The sequence below is a fragment of the Bufo bufo genome, chromosome 1, assembly GCF_905171765.1.
Source record: "Bufo bufo chromosome 1, aBufBuf1.1, whole genome shotgun sequence".
Lineage (NCBI taxonomy): Eukaryota > Metazoa > Chordata > Amphibia > Anura > Bufonidae > Bufo > Bufo bufo.
Genome location: NC_053389.1, coordinates 619,929,496 through 619,955,782, shown reverse-complemented (window position 1 = coordinate 619,955,782; position 26,287 = coordinate 619,929,496). Strand labels below are relative to the sequence as shown.

Here is a 26,287-nt window from a genome sequence, read left to right as displayed (position 1 = left end):
CACCAAAAACTGCATGTGTTACTCGCCACCAAAAATCGCATAAAAAATTCATATGCCGTGGATATCAAATTATACCACCTTAGTGCCCTCTATAAAATATTATGCCACCTTATTACACCACATGAAATATTATGGCCCTTTAGTGCTCCCATACATGATGCTCCCCTCCACATAGCATGATGCTCCCCTCCACATAGCATGATGCTCCCCTCCACATAGCATGATGCTCCCCTCCACATAGCATGATGCTCCCCTCCACATAGCATGATGCTCCCTTTGTGCCTCCATGTGGTATGATATTCTCTTGGTGGCTCCTCAAGCTGCATAATGTCCTCTAAGTGCCCCCATGCAGTAAGATGTTCCCTTAGAGCAGGGATGGCCAACCTGAGGCTCTCCAGCTGTTGTAAAACTACAACTCCCAGCATTCCCAGACTGCCTATAGCTATCAGCCTACAGCAGGGCATGGTGGGAGTTGTAGTTTTACAACAGTTGGAGAGCCGCAGGTTGGCCATGCCTGCCTTAGAGCCTACCTATGCTGTATTATGCCCCTTTGGTGCCCCTCTGAAGTATGATGACACCTTTGTGCCTACCCATACAGTATGATACCCCCTTAATGCCTCCAATGCAATATGATGCTCCCTTAGACACTGCCCACAATGTATTATGCCTCCAAGAAGTATTCCCCTTAGTGCCTCCAAATGAAATGCCTAACCGCAGCACTACCACGATGAAAGGAGCTCACCACTTAGTGCAGGTGCCTTCTGGCATGTCACTACATTACGTCTGCGCCAAGCCGCTGACCGCAGTGGTCATCCAGTGGATGCAGATACAGTTGAAAACAGGACATGCTGCAGCCCTCCTGGAACAGTGCCCAAAGCCTGCGACAGTCCTGTTCAACCCAGGACATTAAACAGTAAAACCTAGCCTAAAGTGCTGTCAATGGTTCACATTATGTGGTAGCTAGAATGAAATAACAGTCATAGCCTTAAAAGTACAAAATGCTAAAAAAAAAAAAAAAGCTGAAACTAGTCCATATTATTTTCTTTATAAATAAAAACCTATCTTACAAAAAAACAGGAGTGAAAAAATAAATTTTGGAATAGCATCAGGATCTCATTTTCTGTAGGACCTTCTCTAGTCGCAGAGCAGTCTGTAGATTCCCTTTGACAAGCAAGCGACCTGTTGTGTAAGCAGCCATGGCATTTAAATCTCCCCGAATGAGAGACAGGAGATCGGCTTCTGTAATCTCTAGGGTAACATCGGGAGAAGAAGTGAGGACTCCCATTCCAGAAAGTCCTGCTCCTGCAAGAAGGATGAGAAAAAATTAACAGTAAGTTATACGAAAATGAGAAAAGTAGCATGTATGAGGACCTTTTGGTGATAAGGTCTTAATCTACCTGATGTTAGATCAAGGAAACATGCAAATCTCTTGCCGTCTTTTTGAATCACATACAGCTGATATGAAGACCTAATTTCAGAGACCAATGATTCTGACAAGATCCCCTCCAATCGAGACAACATCTCGTGTAATGACAGATCTGTAACAGCTACAAAACAAAGACCTGCATTAATCCATTGTGAAGTACATTTGTAAAGCTAAAGGAACCATAAATCTGCCATCATAGTAGTACAGGGGCTTTTAAAAGCTGGCCACACACAAGATAGCCAGCCCCCAGCTATATACTGTGACACCACCATGTGCATGCTCACTTCCAAACACATACACACAGACGCCTGTCAAACCTGTAGATGGTTTTGCATCTGTTGCTGAAGCTTGCTTGGCCATAGAGACAACCTGCATGATGAGCTGCTCGAATCCACCATTGGGGTTTACAGCTTGTGGAGTGTTGAGAAGATTCACGTGCTCTTCAGGAGGTCGTAGGACAGCTTCCATATGGAGGTCCACATGCTCCACACAAACCCCCCATGGCTTCACCTGCTCGTTAATATCCTCCTGTAAAACACAAGACCAGATATGATGAGATCAAAGGTGTCTATTAATAACGCCCAAGTAATTATGTGAGCAATGCCCGAGCATGGCTGGTCAATATATGTAACTCCTGCACTTCCATTTCCACCCAGATGTGAAGGCAAAGGGTTGGCTCAGATTTGAACTGCATCATACATCCAGATTTGGAACCAAATCCACTAACGCTGCATTTACACAGGGATGCCAATGATTTCACTTTACATACAGTAAATACACACTATATACGTGTAGCATAAAATGATTCAGTTATTGACTTGTAGGAAGTTGTAATTCTTGTAAACTTTGCATATTCAGCAAACAGTTGATTTGTCTGGTTGATGTTTCATTGCGCTTTTAATTTTCCTGCCTACAAACCTTAAAATGTTCTCCTAGACGTATTCGGTCACCATAGATCTCTCGAAGGTATTTGCGGCCCAAGCTCTGCGCCAACAGGTTCTCTGCAGTGTTCTGGATTACAAAATTAAGGTCCTGTACAGACAGCACAGACAGTACAGGATCACAGACTCTAAACTGAACATCAGCTCCTACAGATACCGGCACATCATCCCGAGACTTGACCTGAAAACATAAGGGTTGAAGCTCAATATAAAAGACAGAAGATAAAGCCATTCATGCCTACATTTAGACACGTTCCACCATTCTGATGGGTGATGGCGTGAAAGAAACAACCCATTTCACGATTATTTTTATGGTTTCACTCTTATGGTGTTCAATGGGTGGTAAATATGACATGTTTTCTTTATTCTGTGGGTCAGTACCACTATGGAGGTACCAAATTTATACAGGTTTTGTTATGCTTTCCTCCGTCTAATTGCTCAGATGCCATGATCCCTGTTTACCCTGCAGTATCTGAGGGGTTAAACTGCTGAGATCAGAGTTCTCTCTAATGCTGGCAATGAGAGCAGGGTGCCAGCTGTATTATACAGTAGTCACAGGCTTTACTACTGAGCCTGTGCCATCACAATGCCATATTATTATGGCACTGAGCACTAAAAGGGTTTTCCAGGATTTTAATATTGATGACCTATCCTCAGTATAGGTCACCAATATCAGAGCGTCAGTGGTTCAACACCCGGCACCCCCACTGATCAGCTGTTGAAGAGAAGCCTATGCTCTATGAGAGTGTAGCCTTCCCTTCATTGTTTACCTGCAATGATCGCAGCGGAGAGCAGTGTAATTACAAGAAGCTCCTTCCTATACACTTGAATACTACAGAGCCGTCCCACTGAAATGAATTGGACGGCTTCTTATAATTATACTGCTCACCGCTGCGATGTCAACGGCGAGCAGGCAAACAATGAAGGGAGGGCACGACACGCCTTCTCCTCAACCAGCTGATCGGCGGGGGTGCCTATCCTGAGGATAGCAAACAGAAACGTATGGCAGCACACCATTACACAAGCAAACAATAGAGCTAAGGATTATTCTAGATTAAAGTGGTACAATATTATATAGTAGGTATTGTACCACTTTAATCCCTAATCCTTAGTTCTATTGTGTGTATGTGTAATGGTGTGCTGCCATACGTTTTTTGTTTGCTGTCTGCATGCTAGCTTTATGGATGTGCACCTGTGACTATGGATGTGCTAGTCGAAATTTTCTTGCAGTATCCTGAGGATAGGTCATCAATATTAAAATCCCGGAAAACCCCATTAACCTGCTATTTTCAGCAACGCAGTAGTCTGGCGCTGAGCAGGAAGGACTTAAAGGGGTTGTCCCACAAAAAATATTCTACAGTTTTCAAACCAGCACCTGGATCTGAATACTTTTGTAATTGCATGTAATTAAAAATGTTGTATAGCTACTGAGTTATTCAATAAAATGTATATGTATACGGCCACTTAATTTCTTATTTCATTTGACCGGCTCACTAAGAAGGCCGCACATGTTCAGTTTCATCTTTCAACCTCCTCCTGAACTGTGATAGGGAGAGCTGAGACACGCCCCCTGAGCTGTGATAGGGAGAGCTGAGACACGCCCCCTGAGCTGTGATAGGGAGAGCTGAGACACGCCCCCTGAGCTGTGATAGGGAGAGCTGAGACACGCCCCCTGAGCTGTGATAGGGAGAGCTGAGACACGCCCCTGAACTGCAGCAGAAAAGACACTCCCCTTGAGCTGCAGCTTTATATAAATGTAGCAGAGCAATACATGTGGAGATCTCTGGATCCATGTGAGGTACAGAGCTGGTTCTAGCTTTGTTAGAGAATTTCATGGACTATATGATGTCTGATTTTCATTTTTTACATTATTCGTGGGATAACCCCTTTAATCCTGACTCCAATGATGAAGAAATTCTGATCATTTAGCAATCACTTCCAGCTGAGACCAGCAATATAATACACAAAGAATCAATTCCTCTGATTAACCCTTTAAAGGCCAGTGTTTTGCTCCTAAACAACCAGACACTTTTTAGTGACTTTGTGCACATGATGGTTTAACTTTTTTATTTTATTTTTCCTTTGGGCTACCAAAACAAATTTTGCTGCCCTTTTGTTCATGACATAGGGATGTTTTTAAGGGCCGTTTTCCATTCCAAGATACTGTAAATTAAATGGGGCCATTAAAAAAATACATCTATTCCCTCAAAAATAAGCCCTCATTTGGCTTGTGAACAAAAAATGTAAAAAGTTGTGGTCACTCAAGGAGAATGAAGGACGGCCCATTACCGGAATGGTCAAATTCTTATTTATTCCTCACAAGAGGTTAGGCGGCAGAAAGGGTGCAAGACACCACACAAGTGCTGCACGCGGCGATGGCCGTTTCACATAAGTACGCTTCCTCAGGCCTCTGAGGTGAGTGCCGTCCTTCATTCTCATTGAGTGACTATATTTGCACTGTTTGGAATAGAGCACCACCGTGGGCCTAGGAAGTCCTGTATTCACAATGCATCGTTTCCAATCTGCTAGCAGGTTATTCTGTGATCACTTTATGTGTAATGTAAAAAGTTGTGGCTTTTGGAAGGTAGAAATGAAAAAGCAAAAAAATAATTTGCCCAGTCCTGAGGATTTAACCCCAGCGTTCTTACCTTACATGGATGTATGCTGAACGCTCTTGTTCTCATGTCTATTCTCTGAAAATGGTCAATTAGAGGGAGCAGCAGGACAAGTCCAGGACCTTTGGGTGGACGTACCCGACCAAGGCGAAATACCAATACCCTCTCATAATCTGGGACGATCTGTTGAAATAAGATTATACGAAAATCAGATTCTTTTTATAATGGCTATTCCAACTTTTAGATATTGATGACCTATCCTCGGTATCAGTGAAGGTCCAAGATCCGGCACCCACTCCAATCAGCAGCCTCTGGAAACTAAATAGTGGACGGCGTCAGAAGCAGGGTCACATCCACACGGTTAGGTTTCTGATGCAGTTTTAGAAGCCAAAACCAGGAGTGAATTAAAAAAAATGAGGAAAAGCTGTATCTGTCCTTTAAACGTTCTCTCCTTTTATGATCCACTCCTGATTTTGGCTTCCAAAACTGCATCAGAAACCTGACCGTGTGGCCATACCCTTACACATAATTGCTTTACCTTTAGGAAGCACCAGATGGATATGGGTAAAGTGATGAGAAGAATTAAAAATGAAAGGCAGGTCATCCAAATGTGACAGCACCACACCAACCACGAGTTAGAAGCATCTGTGGAGAAGCAAAAGTATTTTATAGGAAATATCAGCTGCGTGTGTGTGCTTGGCTTCAGATGTAACACATTATAGCCAACATGTTCCTCACAAACCCTTTCTAACCCCAGGACCATCTCTATTCAGCCCTATAATGTACAGGGTATTCACATGAAGAGGCTTATTTTGCATTTATTTTCAGAAATTTTCACAAAACTACTGCTAAAATGTAATGAAAAAGGGATTAAATGTTATATATATATATATATATATTATACCGGGATATGGTGCCATTTGTTCAGCAAGACAATTAGGCTAAGGCTCTATTCCTGCAGAAAAAAACTTTGCACAGGATTATTTTGTGTAACATCCAGACACAGATTTTATACCATGAGTTACAAGTGACTTTCTACCCAAAGAGAATAATTGAAGTTGTGCATCATTCGACAAGATCTTTAAACTTCTCTGTTTTTCTTTTGCAGAAATTATAAAGCATTCATAGTCCGTTAAGAAGATAATCCACAGCACTCACTTGAATTGAGGGTTGTTTCGATACCAAAATTTTGATTCAGTTTCGATACTATAAAAAAGTATTGCAATACTCGATACCATGCGAAAAAAATTAAAAATCGGCATGCATTCCGCATTTTATGGAACATCCGGCCCATAATAGAACAGTCCTATCCTATTTTTTTGGGGGGGACAAGGTCAAAAAAAAGAAAAAAAAAAAGGCGAATCGCGCAGTTTTTCTTTTTTTTCCTTTTACAGCGTTCACCGCATAGGAGATATTTTTTAATAGTTTGGACTTTTCGGACGTGGCAATATGTAATTTTATATGTAAAATTCGGAAAGGGGGTGATTTGTACAGTTTTTTTTTACTTTTTTTATTTATTGTCCTGGCTGCCACGGTAACCGATCGGAGCCCCAGGATTGCACTGCTGGTGCTCCGATCAAAAGCTTCCATTGCCACCAATGAGAGAAGGTGAGGGGACTCTGTGGCCACTGCCACCAATGTTTTTAATACTGGAGGGGGGGGGGGGGGTTGCACTGCGCCACCAATGATAATTAACGTTTAATATACAACTACAGCCGGCGGCAGAAACACATTGCTGGCACCCGACCTCTAACAGGGCGCTGCGATCCGCGGCAGTTAACCCCTCAGGTGCGGCACTTTGTCATCAGAGGTCGGGTGCCAGCAATGTGTTTCTGCCACTGGCTGTAGTTGTATATTAAACGTTAGTTATCATTGGTGGCGCAGTGGCCACAGCCCCTCCTATCCTCCTCCCCTCTGCGCTTTCATTGGTGGCAGCAGCAGCAGCACAGGGGGAGGGAGAGACACTGCTTCCTTCTCCCCGTGCTGCCGAGGGAACACGGAGCATGCCGAGAGCAGCGCGGCATGTTCTCTGATACTAGGCTGTGAAGCAGCGCAGCCTAGTATCGATAAAAGGCAAATCCCAGTATCGTATCAATACCGGGACAAAAGTATTGATTGGGTATCGAATGTTTAATACTCGAAACAACCCTACTTGAATTGTTTTGAAAAAGTTAATTAAAGGGGTTACCCCATGACTAATGTAAAAAATTAAAACCACACATAATAATTAGGGATGAGCGAATCGACTTCGGATGAAACATCCAAAGTCAATTCGCATAAAACTTTGTTTCAATACTGTACGGAGTGAGTGCTCCATACAGTATTAGAATGTATTGGCTCCGATGAGCTGTACAGTATTGAAACAAAGTTTTATGTGAATCGACTTTGGATGTTTCATCCGAAGTCGATTCGCTCATCCCTAATAATAATAATAATGTAACAACCTCTTTGTAACAAAGCTAGAACCAGCCCTGTTCCTGGCATGGAACCATCCATCGCTCCAATTGTTCTGCTGCATGTATTTTAAGCTGGCAGCCTAGGGGATGTGTCCTTTCTCAGGGGTGTGTCCTGTCTGCTGAGCTAGTGGCGGTTGAAGGATAGAACTGAGCATGCGCTTCCATCTCAGTGAGCCGGACATGGAAATTAGAAAAAGAGCAGGTGGCGCTATACAGATAGATTTCAGTGAATACCTCGGTAGCTATAATACATGTTTAATCACATGCAATTACAAAAGTATTCAGATCCAGGTGCCGGTTTAAAAACTGTAGAATATTATTAGCGGGACAACCCCTATAAGCTTTATTAATCCATACTCAAATAGACATAAAAAATGGCATACAGAGCCCAATGTGTTGGACGTTTCGGTCTATTAGACCTTCCTCAGTGATTGCTGATATGTGCCCTACATGCAATTTTTATGTCATATATTGTGTCAAGAAACATATTCTACATTTCTCACACAACACCTGGATCTGAATACTTTTGTAATTGCATGTAATTAAAAATGTAGTATAGCCAGTGAGCTACTCAATAAAATATACCTGTATAGCGCCACCTGCTGTTTGTTCTTTACATTATTTTTTGTCCATCTCCCTGAGCTGGTCGAACGTGTTCAGTTTAAAGAGGACCTTTCACTAGATTAAAAAATCTAAACTAACTATACAGACATGTAGAGCGGCGCCCAGGGATCTCCCTGCACTTACTATTATCCCTGGGCGCCGCTCCGTTCGCCCGGTATAGCCTCCGGTATCTTCACATGTTAGGTTCCACCCAGGGGAACCTGCCGGCGTCTTTTTCTCCCATGCTGTGGCGCTGGCCAATCGCAGCGCTCAGCTCATAGCCTGAGAGAAAAAAAAAACTCTCAGGCTATGAGCTGAGTGCTGCGATTGGCCAGCGCTACAGCATGGGAGAAAGAGACGCCGGCAGGTTCCCCTGGGTGGAGCCTAACATGTGAAGATACCGAAAGGCTATACCGGGCGAACGGTGTGGCGCCCAGGGATAATAAGTGCAGGGGGATCCCTGGGCGCCGCTCTACATGTCTGTATACTTAGTTTAGATTTTTTAATCTAGTGAAAGGTCCTCTTTAAATCTTCAACTGCCAACAGCCTTATGTTCTTTTAGAATCTGTGGAATTTATAGGGAGAGAGCTGCAGCGGAAAGGACACACACCCTGGAAAAAGACACACCCCTTGAGCTGCCAGGCTGAATATAATCTAGCACAGCAATTGGAGCACTGAATGTGGAGATCTCTGGATCCATGTGGGGTACAGGACTGGTTCTAGCTTTGTTAGAAAAAGACCATCATGTACTATGTGATGTCTGATTTTAATTTTTTTTACATCAATCATGGCATAATCCCTTGAACTCCACGGGCACCTCAGCTAACGTTATATGGTGCAGGCCTCAAATATTTTCTGGTATAAAACACCCATACACTGTAAAGACCCACTGCGGCTGTGCCATTCTGTGTCAGTATATGGCAGCCCCTCGTGGGGAACCCTTTTCTGCACAGATATATTTAAAGGGAACCCGTCACCAGTTTTATGGTGTCCTAACTAAGGGCAACATAAATAAGTGACTGATTCTCTTAGCAAAATGCTGGGTCACTTTCTTTAATTGACCCATTCAATCTGCCAACATCTTGTATTGAAAAGCTCCAGCTGATAATAATAATGAGTCCTGAATATTCATGAGCTCCTGACTCTCCGCCCACCTGCTGCTGATTGACAGTTATTTTCCATATGAATCAGCAGCAGGTGGGCAGGGGAGTGGCTATAGCTCTGAATTAAATATACGCTGGACTCAATGACATCACGCCGGACTCCAATCAGCTCATTAGCATGCGGCATCTTTGTGTGTATATTATGAGATAACCATCTGTCACACCAGTAAGTGAATACATCTAAGGCACTTTTTAGTAGTTAATGATTGTATATAATTAGTTAGATTATAATCAAATATCCACATGACAGGTTCCCTTTAAATACATAAATATATAAAAATCCTTTTTAGGGTACAACCACAAAGCACAGCCAAACGGGCTCTAATTAAACTAATGAACACTGTACTGTTTAGTCGGTCTGCATTGTTACTGGTTGCGTGGCCCCTTCAATATCACATGACCATTAACAATGCAGACAGACTAAGCAGTGCAGTCTGCATTAGCTTAATTAGAGCTTGCTGCAGCCTGTATGGCTGCGCAGTACACGACCACACGGTGTGTTCGCACATACTGTATACAAATGACCAAATGACGGCGTGCGGTTTCCCCTCAGTACTATGTTGTTCCTTCCCTCTGCTAAATAAGCCCCTCTTATCCTTTGATGATTGACAAGGCAGGCTTCTGAGAACTGCTCTTGCCTGGCCCCCTAGTCTCAAGTGTGTGCCATGTGCCAGAATTTCGGCGCATGAGCAGTACATTTTTTTCAGGGCAGGAATGAGATGATGTACTCTGCATGCGCCAAAATTCTGGCACAAGCATTGAAAGCCCCATAAAAAAAAAATATATATACTTATTATGCACTTATAATCTCATTTTGTATTCTGGATGGCGAACGGCGGAAATAAATGGCAACATTTCAGCCTCTTGTTAACTCCACCTCCTAAAATGTAATGCAATAACAGGAATAGAAAAGTCATATGCACAACATCTCTTAGCAACCATCAGTGAAAAACACATCGCACCCGCACTTGCTTGCGGATGCAATGCGTTTTTCACGCAGCCCCATTCACTTCTATGGGACCAGGGCTGCGTAAAAAACGCTGAATATAGAACATGCTGCGATTTTCACGCAATGCAGAACTGATGCGTGAAAAACAACGCTCATGTACACAGACCCATTGAAATTAATGGGTCAGGATTCAGTGCGGGTGCTGACATAATGCCTATTATGCCCTTCCAAAAGCGGGGCTGATTAGGCATCTGTGCATGGCACGCCTAACTGCCATTTTTAAGCTCCTAGCTTCATACCAACCCCAGGGGATGGGGTAAATGGGGTGACAGGGATGCGCCCTCCCTCTCTAACCTCTTAGATGGCACAGTCAACATTGATCAGGAGCTAAACTGCCAAGATCAGAGTTAACTCAGAGTGCCATCTGTATACCACTAATGACGGTGTGGCACAGCACTATAGTATTAGATCGCTTTGTGCTAAGCACCTACTTGAAGGAATATAATAGTATAGCACACAGCAGGAGGAGGTTAAAGGGGTTTTCCGGGTGTTTAATATTGATGACCTATCAATTTATCGCTACATGATCGGTGGGGGTCCAACACCGAACGCCCCCATCTATCAGTTGCTTGTAGAGGCCGCAGCACTCCTCGCAGCTTACCCAGCACAGTGCCGTCCACTGGATTAGTATTGCAGCTCTCCCCCATTGACGTGAATGGGACTGTGTTACGCCTAGGCCATGTGACCGATTAACGTGACATCACTGGCCTACGGAGAGGCCGCAGCACTCACCAGAGCACCACGGCTTCTTCAGACAGCTGATCGTCGGGGGGTGCCGGGAGTCGAACCCCCCCACCGATCAAATATTGACAATCAGAAAACCCCTTTAAAGGCCATATCCATCATCTCAACCATTTTCTTTATTGTCCAAACGTATCTAAAATGAAGCCACTTTGTATTAGTTCTTGTTAAAAATATCAAACTATTTTGTTTCTACAGTTCCTATGCAGACTAATACATCTCCATGGCAACAGAGAAGAAAGCCTGTGTAGTATGACCCTCCCCTTACACTGCCTTCTATCTGTGCCCCACTTGGAAATCTACACAGGAGGCAATGGGGAACAGATGGAAGCCTACGCATTTTATATAGTGTGTGTTACCATGGATACAAATTGGTCTTCACAGGAGTTCTGGACACAAAAGTATCTTTTTAATCATTCGCTAAGGCTACTTTCACACTTGCCGCAGAGAGATCCGGCAAGCAGTTCCGTCACCGGAACTGCCTGCCGGATCCGGCAAAACGTATGCCAACTGATGGCATTAGTAAAACTGATCAGGATCCTGATCAGTCGAAAAAATGCATTGAAATGCCGGATCCGTCTTTCCGGTGTCATCCGGCAAAAACGGATCCGGCACTAATACATTCGGAAGGACGGATCCGGCACTAATACATTCCTATGGGAAAAAATGCCGGATCCGGCATTCAGGCAAGTCTTCAGTTTTTTTTGCCGGAGATAAAACCGTAGCATGCTGCGGTTTTCTCTTTTGCCTGATCAATCAAAACGACTGAACTAAAGACGTCCTGATGCATCCTGAACGGATTGCTCTCCATTCAGAATGCATGGGGATATGCCTGATAAGTTCTTTTCCGGTATAGAGCCTCTAGGACGGAACTCTATGCCGGAAAAGAAAAACGCTAGTGTGAAAGTACCCTAAGCTGCTTACTTTTATAGGCATTAGATCAATAACATAAATGGCGTTAGGCTACTTTCACATCTGCGATTTCCTTTCCGGTGTTGAGATCCGTCATAGGATCTCAATCAGGAGAAAAACGCTTCAGTTTTGTCCCCATTCATTATCAATGGGGACAAAACTGAACAGAACGGAACGAACCAGAATGCACTCCGTTCCCATACAGAAAACTGCGTCAAGCTGATCTGTGCACATTAGAAGGTCAGCCTGTTTCATTACAATAATGTCTGGCGGCAGAAGCCCTTTAAGGGCCATTTAAACCCAATGTTTATTTGCAAGAAGACCCCCAGTAGAAATTAAAGGGTTACACAAAAAAAAAAAAATACATAACACCAGCATCCAACCTAACTCCATCATGTAGATCAGATGAGGACGTTCTGAGTGCATTTTGACTCCTTTGATCTGTGAGCCGCACCCTGTGTTTACATCCCGCATAAGACTCCCAGGGAGTGTCTGTAGCATCAGGTCTCGGCCTCTTCTCCACCTCCCAGATCCAAGCCTGCTTGAAGCCCTGCTGGAGAGACCCTGAGAAGCAGCATCATTGACATCACGTCTACAGGACCGGGTCCAGGAGAATGAGCAGAACACCGCCCTCAGAGGCACGGTCATTGATGAGGTGGTGTCCTTAGGCGACTTTCACACTTGTGTTGTTAGTTCCAGTATTGAGACCCGGCAGAGGATCTCAATACCGCAACTAAACGGATCTGTTTTGATTTTGCACATCAGGATGCATGTGTTACGTTAGGATGCGGTTGTGTGAAATCAAAAAACAGAAAAAACAGATCCATCACTAAATACATTGAAAGTCAATGGATGACGGATCCATTTTTTAGGCTCCTAAAAAAAACACATCACCATTGTTTTCAGTGCCAGATCTGTTTCTTTCCGTTTTTATGACCGGACACAAAAGCACAGCTTGCAGCGGTTTCGTGTCCGGTCACAAAACGGAATGCTGACGGAACAGCAGACATCCTGAACGGATCTCTTTTCATTCAGAATGCATGAGGGCTAAACGGAAAAGTTTTTCTCCGGTATTGAGAACCTCTGCCGGATCTCAATACCGGAAAACAAGAATGCAAGTGAGAAAGTAGCCTTACAAGCTTTGCCACGTAGACATGATGTCATCGGGCTATGGAACCAACACAGCGGTGGATGTGCCGGAAAACGGGGCGTTACAGGTACGTAATCACGATTAGTAAATAATAACCAGGCTGATAACTGCAAAAACCCCTGAAAAGCTATGAGGCTGCTGCCAGTGCCGTTAGATAGGTAAAATCGTCATCAAGTCCAGAACGTGTGAACAGGCCCCTATGATTCAGTGCATGTGTCAGCTGCATTGTGGCCACCACTGCAGTTCAGTGTCAGGAAACATTACCTGATTTTGTAGACGGTGATGGTGTCGACCCCTCTAATGCCGGAGGTAACACCGAATACTTATACTGCGCCCACATGGTGCAGGACTACATACAGACACGAAGCATCGCTGCTGCCAAGGTGATGGGCTCCCTGGGGGGTGCTACACCGGATAACCGCATAGCCTATGTCCACATCTCTTCCTAGTTACCATGAGGGCGGGGCACGTGGTGACAACTTGAGTGACAGGGCGGCCATCCAATGAGAAACGCAGGAGGACAAACCCAGCCCTGTGACTAGAGTGGGAGGGGCGGGGCTGTGCCCACAGAGCCTGTAGTTATAGGGTTGTGTCTAAACTCCAGACACCAAACGGACCTGGTCCTTTTGCAGTATGGGAAATAGCCAGGTCTCTAAGAGCCGTCTAATCTCCAGACACGGTACGGACCTCTTAGCCCCCTAGTGGACGGGTCCGGAACAGAGCTAGTGTTTAGCCAGCTCACAGTGATTTGGCTAAACTCCAGACACGGTGCGGACCTCTCAGCCCCCTGGTGGTCAGGTACGGAACTATGATGGGATTTAGCAGACTCAAAGTGAATTGGCTAAACTCCATACTCCGTAAGGACCTTCTTAACCCTTTGTGGTATGTGATCCATTACAATTAATTTTGCCAAATAAAGATGAACAGATGAATGGTAGAAAATCTCTTTTTTATTTTTAATCCTTATAAGGCCTCCTGCAGAAGACCAGATGGTTTTGCGGTCCGTTTTAAAAGGATCCGTTTTTACTTTTTTTTTGTTTCAGTACTGTCTCAGCTTCCGTTCCGTTTTTTCCGTTTGGTTTGCGTTTTTTGAGGAACGGAAACGGAAACAAGGCATATACAGTAATTACATTCTAAAATTCGGCTGGGCATAACATTTTCAATAGACGGTTCCGCAAAAAAATTGAACAAATACGGAAAACATACGGATACATTCTGTATCCGTTCATTTTACAGCCCCATTGACTTGAATGGAGCCACGGGACATGATTTGCGGGCAATAATATGACCTGTTCTATCTTTGAACTGAAAAACGGAAACTGAATGCATACGGAGTACATTCCGTTTTTTTTGCGGACCCATTGAAATGAATGGTTCCATATATGGAATTGAAAAAGCGTTCTGCCAAACGGAAACAAAAAACGTTTGTGTGCAGGAGGCCTAACTGTTTAATATCGCCATCAAACATGAATCCGTATCATGGACGCCCTTCACCCCGAGTACTGTGAGAACAGGGTCTGAGCTCAGATGATGCTGCAGAGGAGCCTCTAATCACGGAGAAATGTCCGCCGTCCAGTGTCCGAGAAAACTAAAGTATCGGCTCAAATTTTCTACTCATCAAGAGTTATCTGTGAAATGTTCCCATCAAAGTATTCAGATTGCAATACTCTGGCGGTAATCTGTGATTTCACCATCATCATCGTCAAAGGAAAGCTCAGCATGTGGCCCCGTCAGATCTCCTGCTGGTGAGGTCCTCTTCAGACATGGAGTTTAGCCTGCTCACAGTGAACTGTCTATTTCCCATACCCCAGACGGACCTTTTCTATGTGTTATATACAGAGAGGTTTTCCTGCTGGTGAGGTCCTCTTCAGACATGGGGTTTAGCCTGCTCACAGTGAACTGTCTATTTCCCATACACCAGACGGACCTTTTCTATGTGTTACCTACAGAGAGGTTCTCCTGCTGGTGAGGTCCTCTTCAGGTATGGGGTTTAGGCTACTTTCACACTAGCGTTCGGGGCTCCGCTTGTGAGTTCCGTTTGAAGGGGCTCACAAGCGGCCCCCGAACGGATCCGTCCAGCCCTAATGCATTCTGAGTGGACGCGGATCCGCTCAGAATGCATCAGTCTGGCTCCGTTTGTCCTCCGCTCCGCTCAGCAGGCGGACACCTGAACGCAGCTTGCAGCGTTCGGGTGTCCGCCTGGCCGTGCGGAGGCAAACGGATCCGTCCAGACTTACAATGTAAGTCAATGGGGACGGATCCGTTTGAAGTTGACACAGTATGGCTCAATTTTCAAACTGATCCGTCCCCCATTGACTTTCAATGTAAAGTCAAAACGGATCCGTTTGCATTATCATGAACAAAAAAAAAATAATACTGTATATATATATATTTTTTTTGTTCATGGTAATGCAAACGAATCCGTTCTGAACGGATCTAAACGTTTGCATTATAGGTGCGGATCCGTCTGGGCACATACCAGACGGATCCGCACCTAACGCAGGTGTGAAAGTAGCCTTAGCCTGCTCACAGTGAACTGTCTATTTCCCATACACCAGACAAACCTTTTCTATGTGTTACCTACAGAGAGGTTCTCCTGCTGGTGAGGTCCTCTTCAGACATGGAGTTTAGCCTGCTCACAGTGAACGGTCTATTTCCCATACACCAGATGGACCTTTTCTATGTGATATATATAGAGAGGTTCTCCTGATGGTGAGGTCCTCTTCAGACATGGAGTTTAGCCTGCTCACAGTGTAATGTCTATTTCCCATACACCAGATGGACCTTTTCTATGTGTTATATATAGAGAGGTTCTCCTGCTGGTGAGGTCCTCTTCAGACATGGAGTTTAGCCTGCTCACAGTGTAATGTCTATTTCCCATACCCCAGACGGACCTTTTCTATGTGTTATATACAGAGAGGTTCTCCTGCTGGTGAGGTCCTCTTCAGACATGGAGTTTAGCCTGCTCACAGTGAACGGTCTATTTCCCATACACCAGACGGACCTTTTCTATGTGTTTATATACAGAGAGGTTCTCCTGCTGGTGAGGTCCTCTTCAGACATGGAGTTTAGCCTGCTCACAGTGAACTGTCTATTTCCCATACACCAGACGGACCTTTTCTATGTGTTATATACAGAGAGGTTCTCCTGCTGGTGAGGTCCTCTTCAGGTATGGAGTTTAGCCTGCTCACAGTGAACTGTCTATTTCCCATACACCAGACGGACCTTTTCTATGTGTTATATACAGAGAGGTTCTCCTGCTGGTGAGGTCCTCTTCAGACATGGGGTTTAGCCTGCTCACAGTGAACTGTCTATTTCCCATACACCAGACAAACCTTTTCTATGTGTTACCTACAGAGAGGTTCTCCTGCTTGTGAGGTCCTCTTCAGGTATGGAGTTTAGCCTGCTCACAGTGTACTGTCTATTTCCCATACACCAGACGGACCTTTTCTATGTGTTATATACAGAGAGGTTCTCCTGCTGGTGAGGTCCTCTTCAGACATGGAGTTTAGCCTGCTCACAGTGAACGGTCTATTTCCCATACACCAGACGGACCTTTTCTATGTGTTTATATACAGAGAGGTTCTCCTGCTGGTGAGGTCCTCTTCAGACATGGAGTTTAGCCTGCTCACAGTGAACTGTCTATTTCCCATACACCAGACGGACCTTTTCTATGTGTTATATACAGAGAGGTTCTCCTGCTGGTGAGGTCCTCTTCAGGTATGGAGTTTAGCCTGCTCACAGTGAACTGTCTATTTCCCATACACCAGACGGACCTTTTCTATGTGTTACAGAGAGGTTCTCCTGCTGGTGAGGTCCTCTTCAGGTATGGAGTTTAGCCTGCTCACAGTGTACTGTCTATTTCCCATACACCAGACGGACCTTTTCTATGTGTTATATACAGAGAGGTTCTCCTGCTGGTGAGGTCCTCTTCAGACATGGGGTTTAGCCTGCTCACAGTGAACTGTCTATTTCCCATACACCAGACAAACCTTTTCTATGTGTTACCTACAGAGAGGTTCTCCTGCTGGTGAGGTCCTCTTCAGGTATGGAGTTTAGCCTGCTCACAGTGAACTGTCTATTTCCCATACACCAGACGGACCTTTTCTATGTGTTACAGAGAGGTTCTCCTGCTGGTGAGGTCCTCTTCAGGTATGGAGTTTAGCCTGCTCACAGTGTACTGTCTATTTCCCATACACCAGACGGACCTTTTCTATGTGTTATATATAGAGAGGTTCTCCTGCTGGTGAGGTCCTCTTCAGACATGGAGTTTAGCCTGCTCACAGTGAACGGTCTATTTCCCATACACCAGATGGACCTTTTCTATGTGTTATATATAGAGAGGTTCTCCTGCTGGTGAGGTCCTCTTCAGACATGGAGTTTAGCCTGCTCACAGTGTAATGTCTATTTCCCATACACCAGATGGACCTTTTCTATGTGTTATATATAGAGAGGTTCTCCTGCTGGTGAGGTCCTCTTCAGACATGGAGTTTAGCCTGCTCACAGTGTAATGTCTATTTCCCATACCCCAGACGGACCTTTTCTATGTGTTATATACAGAGAGGTTCTCCTGCTGGTGAGGTCCTCTTCAGACATGGAGTTTAGCCTGCTCACAGTGAACGGTCTATTTCCCATACACCAGACGGACCTTTTCTATGTGTTTATATACAGAGAGGTTCTCCTGCTGGTGAGGTCCTCTTCAGACATGGAGTTTAGCCTGCTCACAGTGAACTGTCTATTTCCCATACACCAGACGGACCTTTTCTATGTGTTATATACAGAGAGGTTCTCCTGCTGGTGAGGTCCTCTTCAGGTATGGAGTTTAGCCTGCTCACAGTGAACTGTCTATTTCCCATACACCAGACGGACCTTTTCTATGTGTTACAGAGAGGTTCTCCTGCTGGTGAGGTCCTCTTCAGACATGGAGTTTAGCCTGCTCACAGTGTAATGTCTATTTCCCATACCCCAGACGGACCTTTTCTATGTGTTATATACAGAGAGGTTCTCCTGCTGGTGAGGTCCTCTTCAGACATGGAGTTTAGCCTGCTCACAGTGTAATGTCTATTTCCCATACACCAGACTGCAATACAGGTGCAGAAGATGTCTGGCCTTGCAGTTGTTGTAGCAGTGACAGTGTGGAACATGACGGACAAGGTGCAGGAGATGTTGTCTGGCTGTGGTGGGTTTGCAATGGCGGCAGGAGCGGACATGTTACTAGTGGACGAACCTAGAAATGATTTTCTTTTGCCAAACATTTGCTAACCAAATCTACCTCTGTCTACCACACACAATTTTTTCCAGAAACAGTTGCTTTACACCCACATTTTTCACTTTCACAAGGGGTAACAGGACAAAATGCACCCCACATGATGTATAGCCGCACGGCAGGCTTCAGAGTGGAAGGAGCACCATATGGCGGTTAGGAGAGAGGATTTAGCTGGAATGGTAATTGGGAGCTATGTCACATATGAAGACACCCAGAGGTGGCCCTAGAGTGGAAACCCCTAAAAGTGACCCCATTCCAGAATATACATCCCCGTACAAACATTTTAAGTGGTGGAAAGGGTACTTTTTACCAAACAGGAGTCTCACAGAAGGCAGAAATACTAGAGAGGATTTCGAAGCACACATTTGTAAAAATGAACAATTACTAGCAGACCCCAATTTTTCACTTACACAAGGGGTTAAAGGAGAAAATGCACCCCAGAATATGTTCCCCATTTTGCGAACACCCCATATGTGCTCGTAGTCTGCTGTATTGGCGCACAGCAGGCCTCTACAGGCAAAGTGCAAAATATGGTTTTTGCAGGCCTGAATTGGCAGACATGGATTTTTGCTGCCATTTAAACCGCTTCCGGTTCATGGTCTGACTGTAAATTGGAGTCTGGTAGAAAATGTCAGAATTCCAATATTGTCTGACGTTTGGCTTCTTTACTACGCCCATATGCAGAACGAGTCCCCAAAACTTCATCATCTCTGCTGCATCTACTGGGGTCCAACCTAGGGGTCTAGCGTATGGCGAACTAGGTTTCTGAGCAATGAATTGTTGGGCGTATAAGTTGGTTTGGGCCACCATTAGATTTACAAAATCTTCAGAGAAGATTTTGAAAAAATCTAGCTCAGTGAAGTCCGCACAATCTATCAGAATTCCTGAGTGACCTATGAACTCCGGAATTTGGGGCTGATAATCGTCAGGGGGTGGGGTCCATGTGGGCTCACTCTGGGGGGCTGCCTCCGCTGCTACCCTGTGGCACCCCCTAGAGTCAGGGTCCCTCATCAGCGGATGATGATGAGGGGGTAGAGGAAAGTGGCATCCTCTTCTCCCTCACTGGCAGACTCTGTATCGGAGGCAAGCATGGCGTGTGCCTCTTCAGCTGAGTATAGTCGTTGGGACGAATGGGACATTTTTATTTTATTGGGGTGTGACGTGTGAAACGTGTAAACCTTTATTTAGTGTGGGGAGTGTATGTAGTGTTTTCACACGTGAAGGGGCTTGTAATAAATTTCAAATTAGAAGAAAAGTTCTAAAAAAAACAAAACATTTTCTGCAAAAAAAAAAAAATTACTTGTATCGCAAACTGAGCAGTCGCGATCAATAATGGACACTACTGATCGGTGCTCAGTGGTTGCAAAAGGCACGTACGCAGATGATGCGTTCGTGCTGAAATCTAAACTGACACTAACTGAAATTGAGATAGATAGATATATCTAACTAACTACCACTAACTGCAGTTATTTTTTCACACACAAATGTGGAAAAAAACCTCAAATGTGCAGATGCTACTGAGCACACTGCAGTCACTGCTCCTCGCACACAGAAAAAGTGATGCAGAGCTGGAAAATGGTTAAAAAATTAAATAAAATACCAAAAAAAGTGCACGGACCTTATGGTGTCCGTAAAAAAAAGGATGGGGGGGGGGGACGGAAACGGAGGGATCTGGAACAGCTGCAAATGAAAAAAAAAAAAATTATGCAGCTATTCCAGATGTTGTTGTTCATTCTTCTTTTCAGCATGCAAAAGCGTTAAATTCGTAGTGGTGGTGCAGCACAAGTCCCAGCAAGGCACAGCAGCACAGAACCTATCTGCAAGCAGTCACCAGCTAGAATGGCTGCATGCAGGGACGTTCTGCCTCTTCCTGTGCAGCTATAGCGCTGCCATTGGCTGGAGCGTTGTTTTAGATAATCGCAGCGCTGGCAGGGGACCCAAAACACTGGTGTCCCCTGCCTCACCTCGGATGTGACCGATGCTGACCAGCTCAGCACCAGCCACTGTCCCCTGACCTCCTCCCGACCCTCCCCGCAGCTGCTGACAGCTTCCTGTGCTGCGATGTGACCGACACATTGATCATCCAATCGCAGCGCTTGGAGCTGCAGGGGGGTGGATCGGCACCATGCTGCTCTTTCCCGGCATAGCTGCCTACCGGTAAGAGCAGCCATGGTGCAGCGATTCCACCCTGATCTTCCCCCAGACCTCATGAAGTACATGTACGTCATGGGTCTTTAAGTCCCATCAAGATATGACATACATGTACGTCATGGGTCCTTAAGGGGTTAAAACAGCACCCAGCAGCTATGGTGCTCACGAGCAGCTGCCATATTTAAATACCCACCCACCGAGGTACAGTCCTGATCAAAAATCCTATGTATCATTGTTGGATTATACCAAGGTTCCAAGTAGAGCTTCACCATGCAACAAGAAGAAATGGGAGTGAGACAAAACATTTTTTGAGCATTCAATTAATTGAAAATAACGATTAAACTGAAACATGCTGTTTTTCAGCTGATCCAAATTTTAGGACCACATGCCTTTAAAAGGCCAAATCTGTGCAAAGATGTGGATTCATTGTCATTCTCTGTCAGGTAGTCACACGTTGTGATGGCAAAGGCAAAAAAACTCTCCCTTTTTGAACGTGGTCGGGTTGTTGAACTGCATAAGCAGGGTCTCTCACAGCCGCCATCGCTGCTGAGGTGGGACGCAGTAAGACAGTCATTTGGAATTTCTTAAAGAGTTTCTACCACCAGAAATACCGTTATGTAGCTGACTGATATAGCGATGCGCCAATGTCAGCACTACATAACAGTATGTTTCTAACATTAGTCCCTGCAGCCGTTTTTGTAAAAAAAAAAAACACTTGTATAATATGCTAATGAGCCTCTAGGTGCTATGTGGGCGTAAAATCAGCACCTAGAGGCTCCGTCCACTCACCCATTATCCCGCCCAGGTCCAGTGTTCTGCCCGCCTAGCTCCTCTTGATTGATGGCACAGTCCACCGCATCGTTGACGAAATCCCGCGCCGTTCACTTCTGTCTTCGGCGCAGTGAGTGAATGATGCAATCCTGGTGCTGGATTCCTCACTGCGCCGGATACGTCAGTGAGGAAGCCGGCATCAGGAGAGCGGCCTTCACTCACCGCGCCGAAGTGAACGGCGCAGGCGCGGGATTTCGCCAACGATGCAGAGAACAGTGGAATCAATCAAGAGGAGCGGGGCGGGCAGAACACTGGACCTGGGCGGGATAAAGGGTGAGTGGACGGAGCCTCTAGGTGCTGATTTTACGCCCACATAGCACCTAGAGATTCATTAGCATATTATAAAAGTGCTTTTTTTTTTTTTACAAAAACGGCTGCAGGGACTAATGTTAGAAACATACTGTTATGTAGTGCTGACATTAGCGCATCGCTATATCAGTCAGCTACATAACGGTATTTCTGGTGGTAGAAACCCTTTAAATGATCCTGAGGGTTATGGAACAAAAAAGTCAAGTGGAAGAACCCAAAAAAATGTCACCAGCCCTGAGCCGGTGGATCCAATTGGCTGTCGGTCAAGACACTGGACGATCCTCGACCCAAATGAAGGCCCTTACTGGTGCTGACTGCAGCCCCATAACCATCAGACGGCATCTGAGACTGAAGGGCTTCAAAAACAAAAAACATCTTCAAAGACCTCGTCTCCTTGAACGCCACAGAACTGCTCGTTTGGACTTTGAATGTCCCATGTTTGGTGCTCTCTCTTGCAAAGGTGGAAGAAAGTTTTATTCTCTGATGAGAAAAAAATGTAACGTTACTGGCATGACAAGCAGATCCCACCTGAGATGTTTTCTACGCGCCACAGTGGAGGGGGCGCCATAATGGTCTGGGGGGCTTTTTCCTTCAGTGGAACAATGGAGCTTCAGGAAGTGCAGGGGTGTCAAACGGCCGCTGGCTATGTCCAGATGTGGCAGAGAGCATTCCTCATGACTGAGGGCCCTCGTCTGTGGGGTAACAGGACAACGCTACAGTACACAATGCCCGCAGGACAAGGGACTTCTTCCAGGAGAATAACATCACTCTTTTGGCCCATCCTGCGTGTTCCCCTGATCTAAATCCAATTGAGAACCTTTGGGGATGGATGGCAAGGGAAGTTTACAAAAATGGACAACAGTTCCAGACAGTAGATGGCCTTCGTGCGGCCGTCTTCACCACTTGGAGAAATGTTCCCACTCGCCTCATGGAAACGCTTGCATCAAGCATGCCGAAACAATAACGGCGGAGCTACTCATTACTGAGCTCATGTTTGGAAGTTGGATTTCTGTTTTGGGGGGGGGGGGTTTAGTTTTTTTTTGGAGGTGTGGTCCTAAACTTTTGATCAGCTGAAAAACAGCCTGTTTCAGTTTATTCGTTGTTTTCGTTACATTGAATGCTCAAAAAATGTTGTGTCTCACTCCCATTTCTTCTTGTTGCATGTTGAAGCTCCACTTGGAACCTTGTTAAGATCCAACCATGTAAAATAGGATTTTTTGCCATTTATCAAGTGGTCTTTTGATCAGGACTGTATATTTACGTTGGGTGGTCACAAAGGGGTTAAAGCATTGTACAGGGAGTCCCCTTGTAGCGGTAAATGCTGCTCCTCACAGATCCGCGGGGCGGTGTAATGTGCGCGTCTGTTAGGCCATTGTCGGTGTCAAGGGCAGTGAGCGTTGGAGGCTTCATCCGAAGTCGCTTCGTTTAAAACTTCGGATTAATACTGTACAGTGATTAATCTACGTAGTCTTAGACTGTATGGGCTCCGAGGAGCCGAGGTTAGTTATTCATGAAGTTGCGAGAGACACCACTGAATAACTCAGGTAGTTGATTTTTTTTAAGTCGAAAAACACTTTAAAACTTGAAACCGAACTCGGCTTCGTTCCATTCAAGAACCTCTGAACTGAAGCAGAGTTCTGATTAAAGTTTTAAAGTGTTTTTCCACTTTAAAAATCAACTACCTGAGTTATTCAATGGAGTCTCGTGCAACTTCGTGAATAACTTACTTCGGCTCCGAGGAGCCCATACATTGTAAGGCTCCATTCACACGTCCGCAAAATGGGTCCGCATCCTTTCCGCAATTTTGCGGAATGGGTGCGGACCCATTCATTCTCTATGGGGACGGAATAGATGCGGACAGCACACAGTGTGCTGTCTGCAGCCGCAATTGCAGAGCGCAGCCCCGATTTTGGGTCCGCGGCTTCGCAAAAAGATAGAGCATGTCCTATTCTTGTCCACAGCTTGCGGACAAGAATAGGCATTTCTATGGGGGTGACGGGCTGGTGTGTTGCGGACCCGCAATTTGCAACACACCACGGACGTGTGAATGTAGCCTTAGACTGTACAGAGACGAATCACTGGACAGTATTATTCCCAAGTTTTGAATGAAGCATCTGAAGCTTCACTCAACACTGACCATTATTTACGTCTGCGTCCGTCTCTATGCACAGCTACAAGCGCCAAGAATACAGAACTGCAATAAAAAAAAAAATATAAAAAAAAAAAATAGAGAAATTAACATAAAAATATAGAATAAATTTTTTTGGGTTCAACAATAAGTTTTTATTAAAAACAGTAAAACCTGCAGCTTTCACTTCGACTTGTACAGTAGAAAATATATAAGAATAAATATCGGGTGCGGAGAAGATGAAAACCTGTTATTCTATTCAGTAAAACATGTGACATACAACGTGGCCCCCCAGATAGCAGCCTGCAAACAAAATCACACTGCGCCCCCCCCACATACCAAATCACACAGCAACCCCCCTGCATCCAATATTACAATGCCCCCCCCCTGCATACAATAATATACGGGGCCCCCGCCTGCATACAATAATATACGGCCCCCCCCCCCTGCATACAATAATATACGGCCCCCCCCTGCATACAATATTATACGGGCCCCCCCCCCTTCCCACATACCAAATCACACAGCAACCCCCCTGCATCCAATATTACAATGCCCCCCCCCTGCATACAATAATATACGGGGCCCCCGCCTGCATACAATAATATACGGCCCCCCCCCCTGCATACAATAATATACGGCCCCCCCCTGCATACAATATTATACGGGCCCCCCCCCCTTCCCACATACCAAATCACACAGCAACCCCCCTGCATCCAATATTACAATGCCCCCCCCCTGCATACAATAATATACGGGGCCCCCCTGCATACAATAATATAAGGGCGCCCCCCTGCATACAATAATATACGGGACCACCCCCCCTGCATACAATATTATACGGCGGACCACCCCCCCCCCTTCCCACACGGCAGCCCCCCCCCATCATACAATCCCACACGGCAGCAGCCCCCCACCCATCATACAATCCCACACGGCAGCCCCCCCATCATACAATCCCACACGGCAGCCCCCCCCATCATACAATCCAACACGGCAGCCCCCCCCATCATACAATCCAACACGGCAGCCCCCCCCATCATACAATCCAACACGGCAGCCCCCCCCATCATACAATCCAACACGGCAGCCCCCCCCCCCATCATACAATCCAACACGGCAGCCCCCCCCATCATACAATCCAACACGGCAGCCCCCCCCCCATCATACAATCCAACACGGCAGCCCCCCCCCCCATCATACAATCCAACACGGCAGCCCCCCCCCCCATCATACAATCCAACACGGCAGCCCCCCCCCCCATCATACAATCCAACACGGCAGCCCCCCATCATACAATCCAACACGGCAGCCCCCCCCCCCATCATACAATCCAACACGGCAGCCCCCCCCCCCCATCATACAATCCAACACGGCAGCCCCCCATCATACAATCCAACACGGCAGCCCCCCCCCATCCCACACCATAGTCCCCCCCACGGCAGCCCCCCCATCATACAATCTCACACCGTAGCCCCCCATCCCACATGGCAGCCCCATCGTAAGATCCCACACCATAGTCCCCCCCCATCATACAATCCCACACCATAGTCAAACCCATCATACAATCTCACACGGCAGCCCCCCCATCGCAGCCCCCCTCTCACATCGTAGTCCCCCCCCCCACCCGGCAGCCCCCCCCCATCATACAATCCCACACCATAGAGCCCCCCCCCCCATCATACAATCCCACACCATAGAGCCCCCCCCCATCATACAATCCCACACCATAGAGCCCCCCCCCATCATACAATCCCACACCATAGAGCCCCCCCCCATCATACAATCCCACACCATAGAGCCCCCCCCCCATCATCCAATCCCACACCATAGAGCCCCCCCCCCCATCATCCAATCCCACACCATAGAGCCCCCCCCCCATCATCCAATCCCACACCATAGAGCCCCCCCCCCCCATCATCCAATCCCACACCATAGAGCCCCCCCCCCCCCATCATACAATCCCACACCATAGAGCCCCCCCCCCATCATCCAATCCCACACCATAGAGCCCCCCCCCCCCCCATCATCCAATCCCACACCATAGAGCCCCCCCCCCCCCATCATCCAATCCCACACCATAGAGCCCCCCCCCCCATCATACAATCCCACACAGCAGCCCCCCCATCATCCAATCCCACACCATAGTCAAACCCATCATACAATCTCACACGGCAGTCCCTCCATCGCAGCCCCCCTCTCACATCGTAGTCCCCCACCCGGCAGCCCCCCCCCCATCATACAATCCCACACCATAGAGCCCCCCCCCCCATCATACAATCCCACACCATAGAGCCCCCCCCCCATCATACAATCCCACACGGCAGCCCCCCCATCATACAATCCCACACGGCAGCCCCCCCATCATACAATCCCACACGGCAGCCCCCCCCATCATACAATCCCACACGGCAGCCCCCCCATCATACAATCCCACACGGCAGTCGCCCCCCCCCCCCATCATACAATCCCACACGGCAGTCGCCCCCCCCCCCCATCATACAATCCCACACGGCAGTCGCCCCCCCCCCCCCATCATACAATCTCACACGGCAGCCCCCCATCATACAATCTCACACGGCAGTC

At 46.3% G+C, this 26,287-nt stretch overlaps 1 protein-coding gene across 1 annotated transcript; it reads right to left on the bottom strand.

The window, feature by feature from the left end:
- Nucleotides 1-404: 404 nt before the first annotated feature.
- STOML1 (stomatin like 1) lies at nt 405-13,474 on the bottom strand. The gene is made up of 7 exons (XM_040413771.1): nt 13,281-13,474; nt 5,521-5,627; nt 5,016-5,165; nt 2,345-2,548; nt 1,744-1,954; nt 1,398-1,547; nt 405-1,302 (listed from the first exon to the last, which is right to left on the bottom strand). Exons 1-7 carry the CDS (start codon nt 13,354-13,356, stop codon nt 1,106-1,108), a joined length of 1,095 nt encoding a protein of 364 aa, XP_040269705.1. The 5' UTR covers nt 13,357-13,474; the 3' UTR covers nt 405-1,105.
- Nucleotides 13,475-26,287: the final 12,813 nt, after the last annotated feature.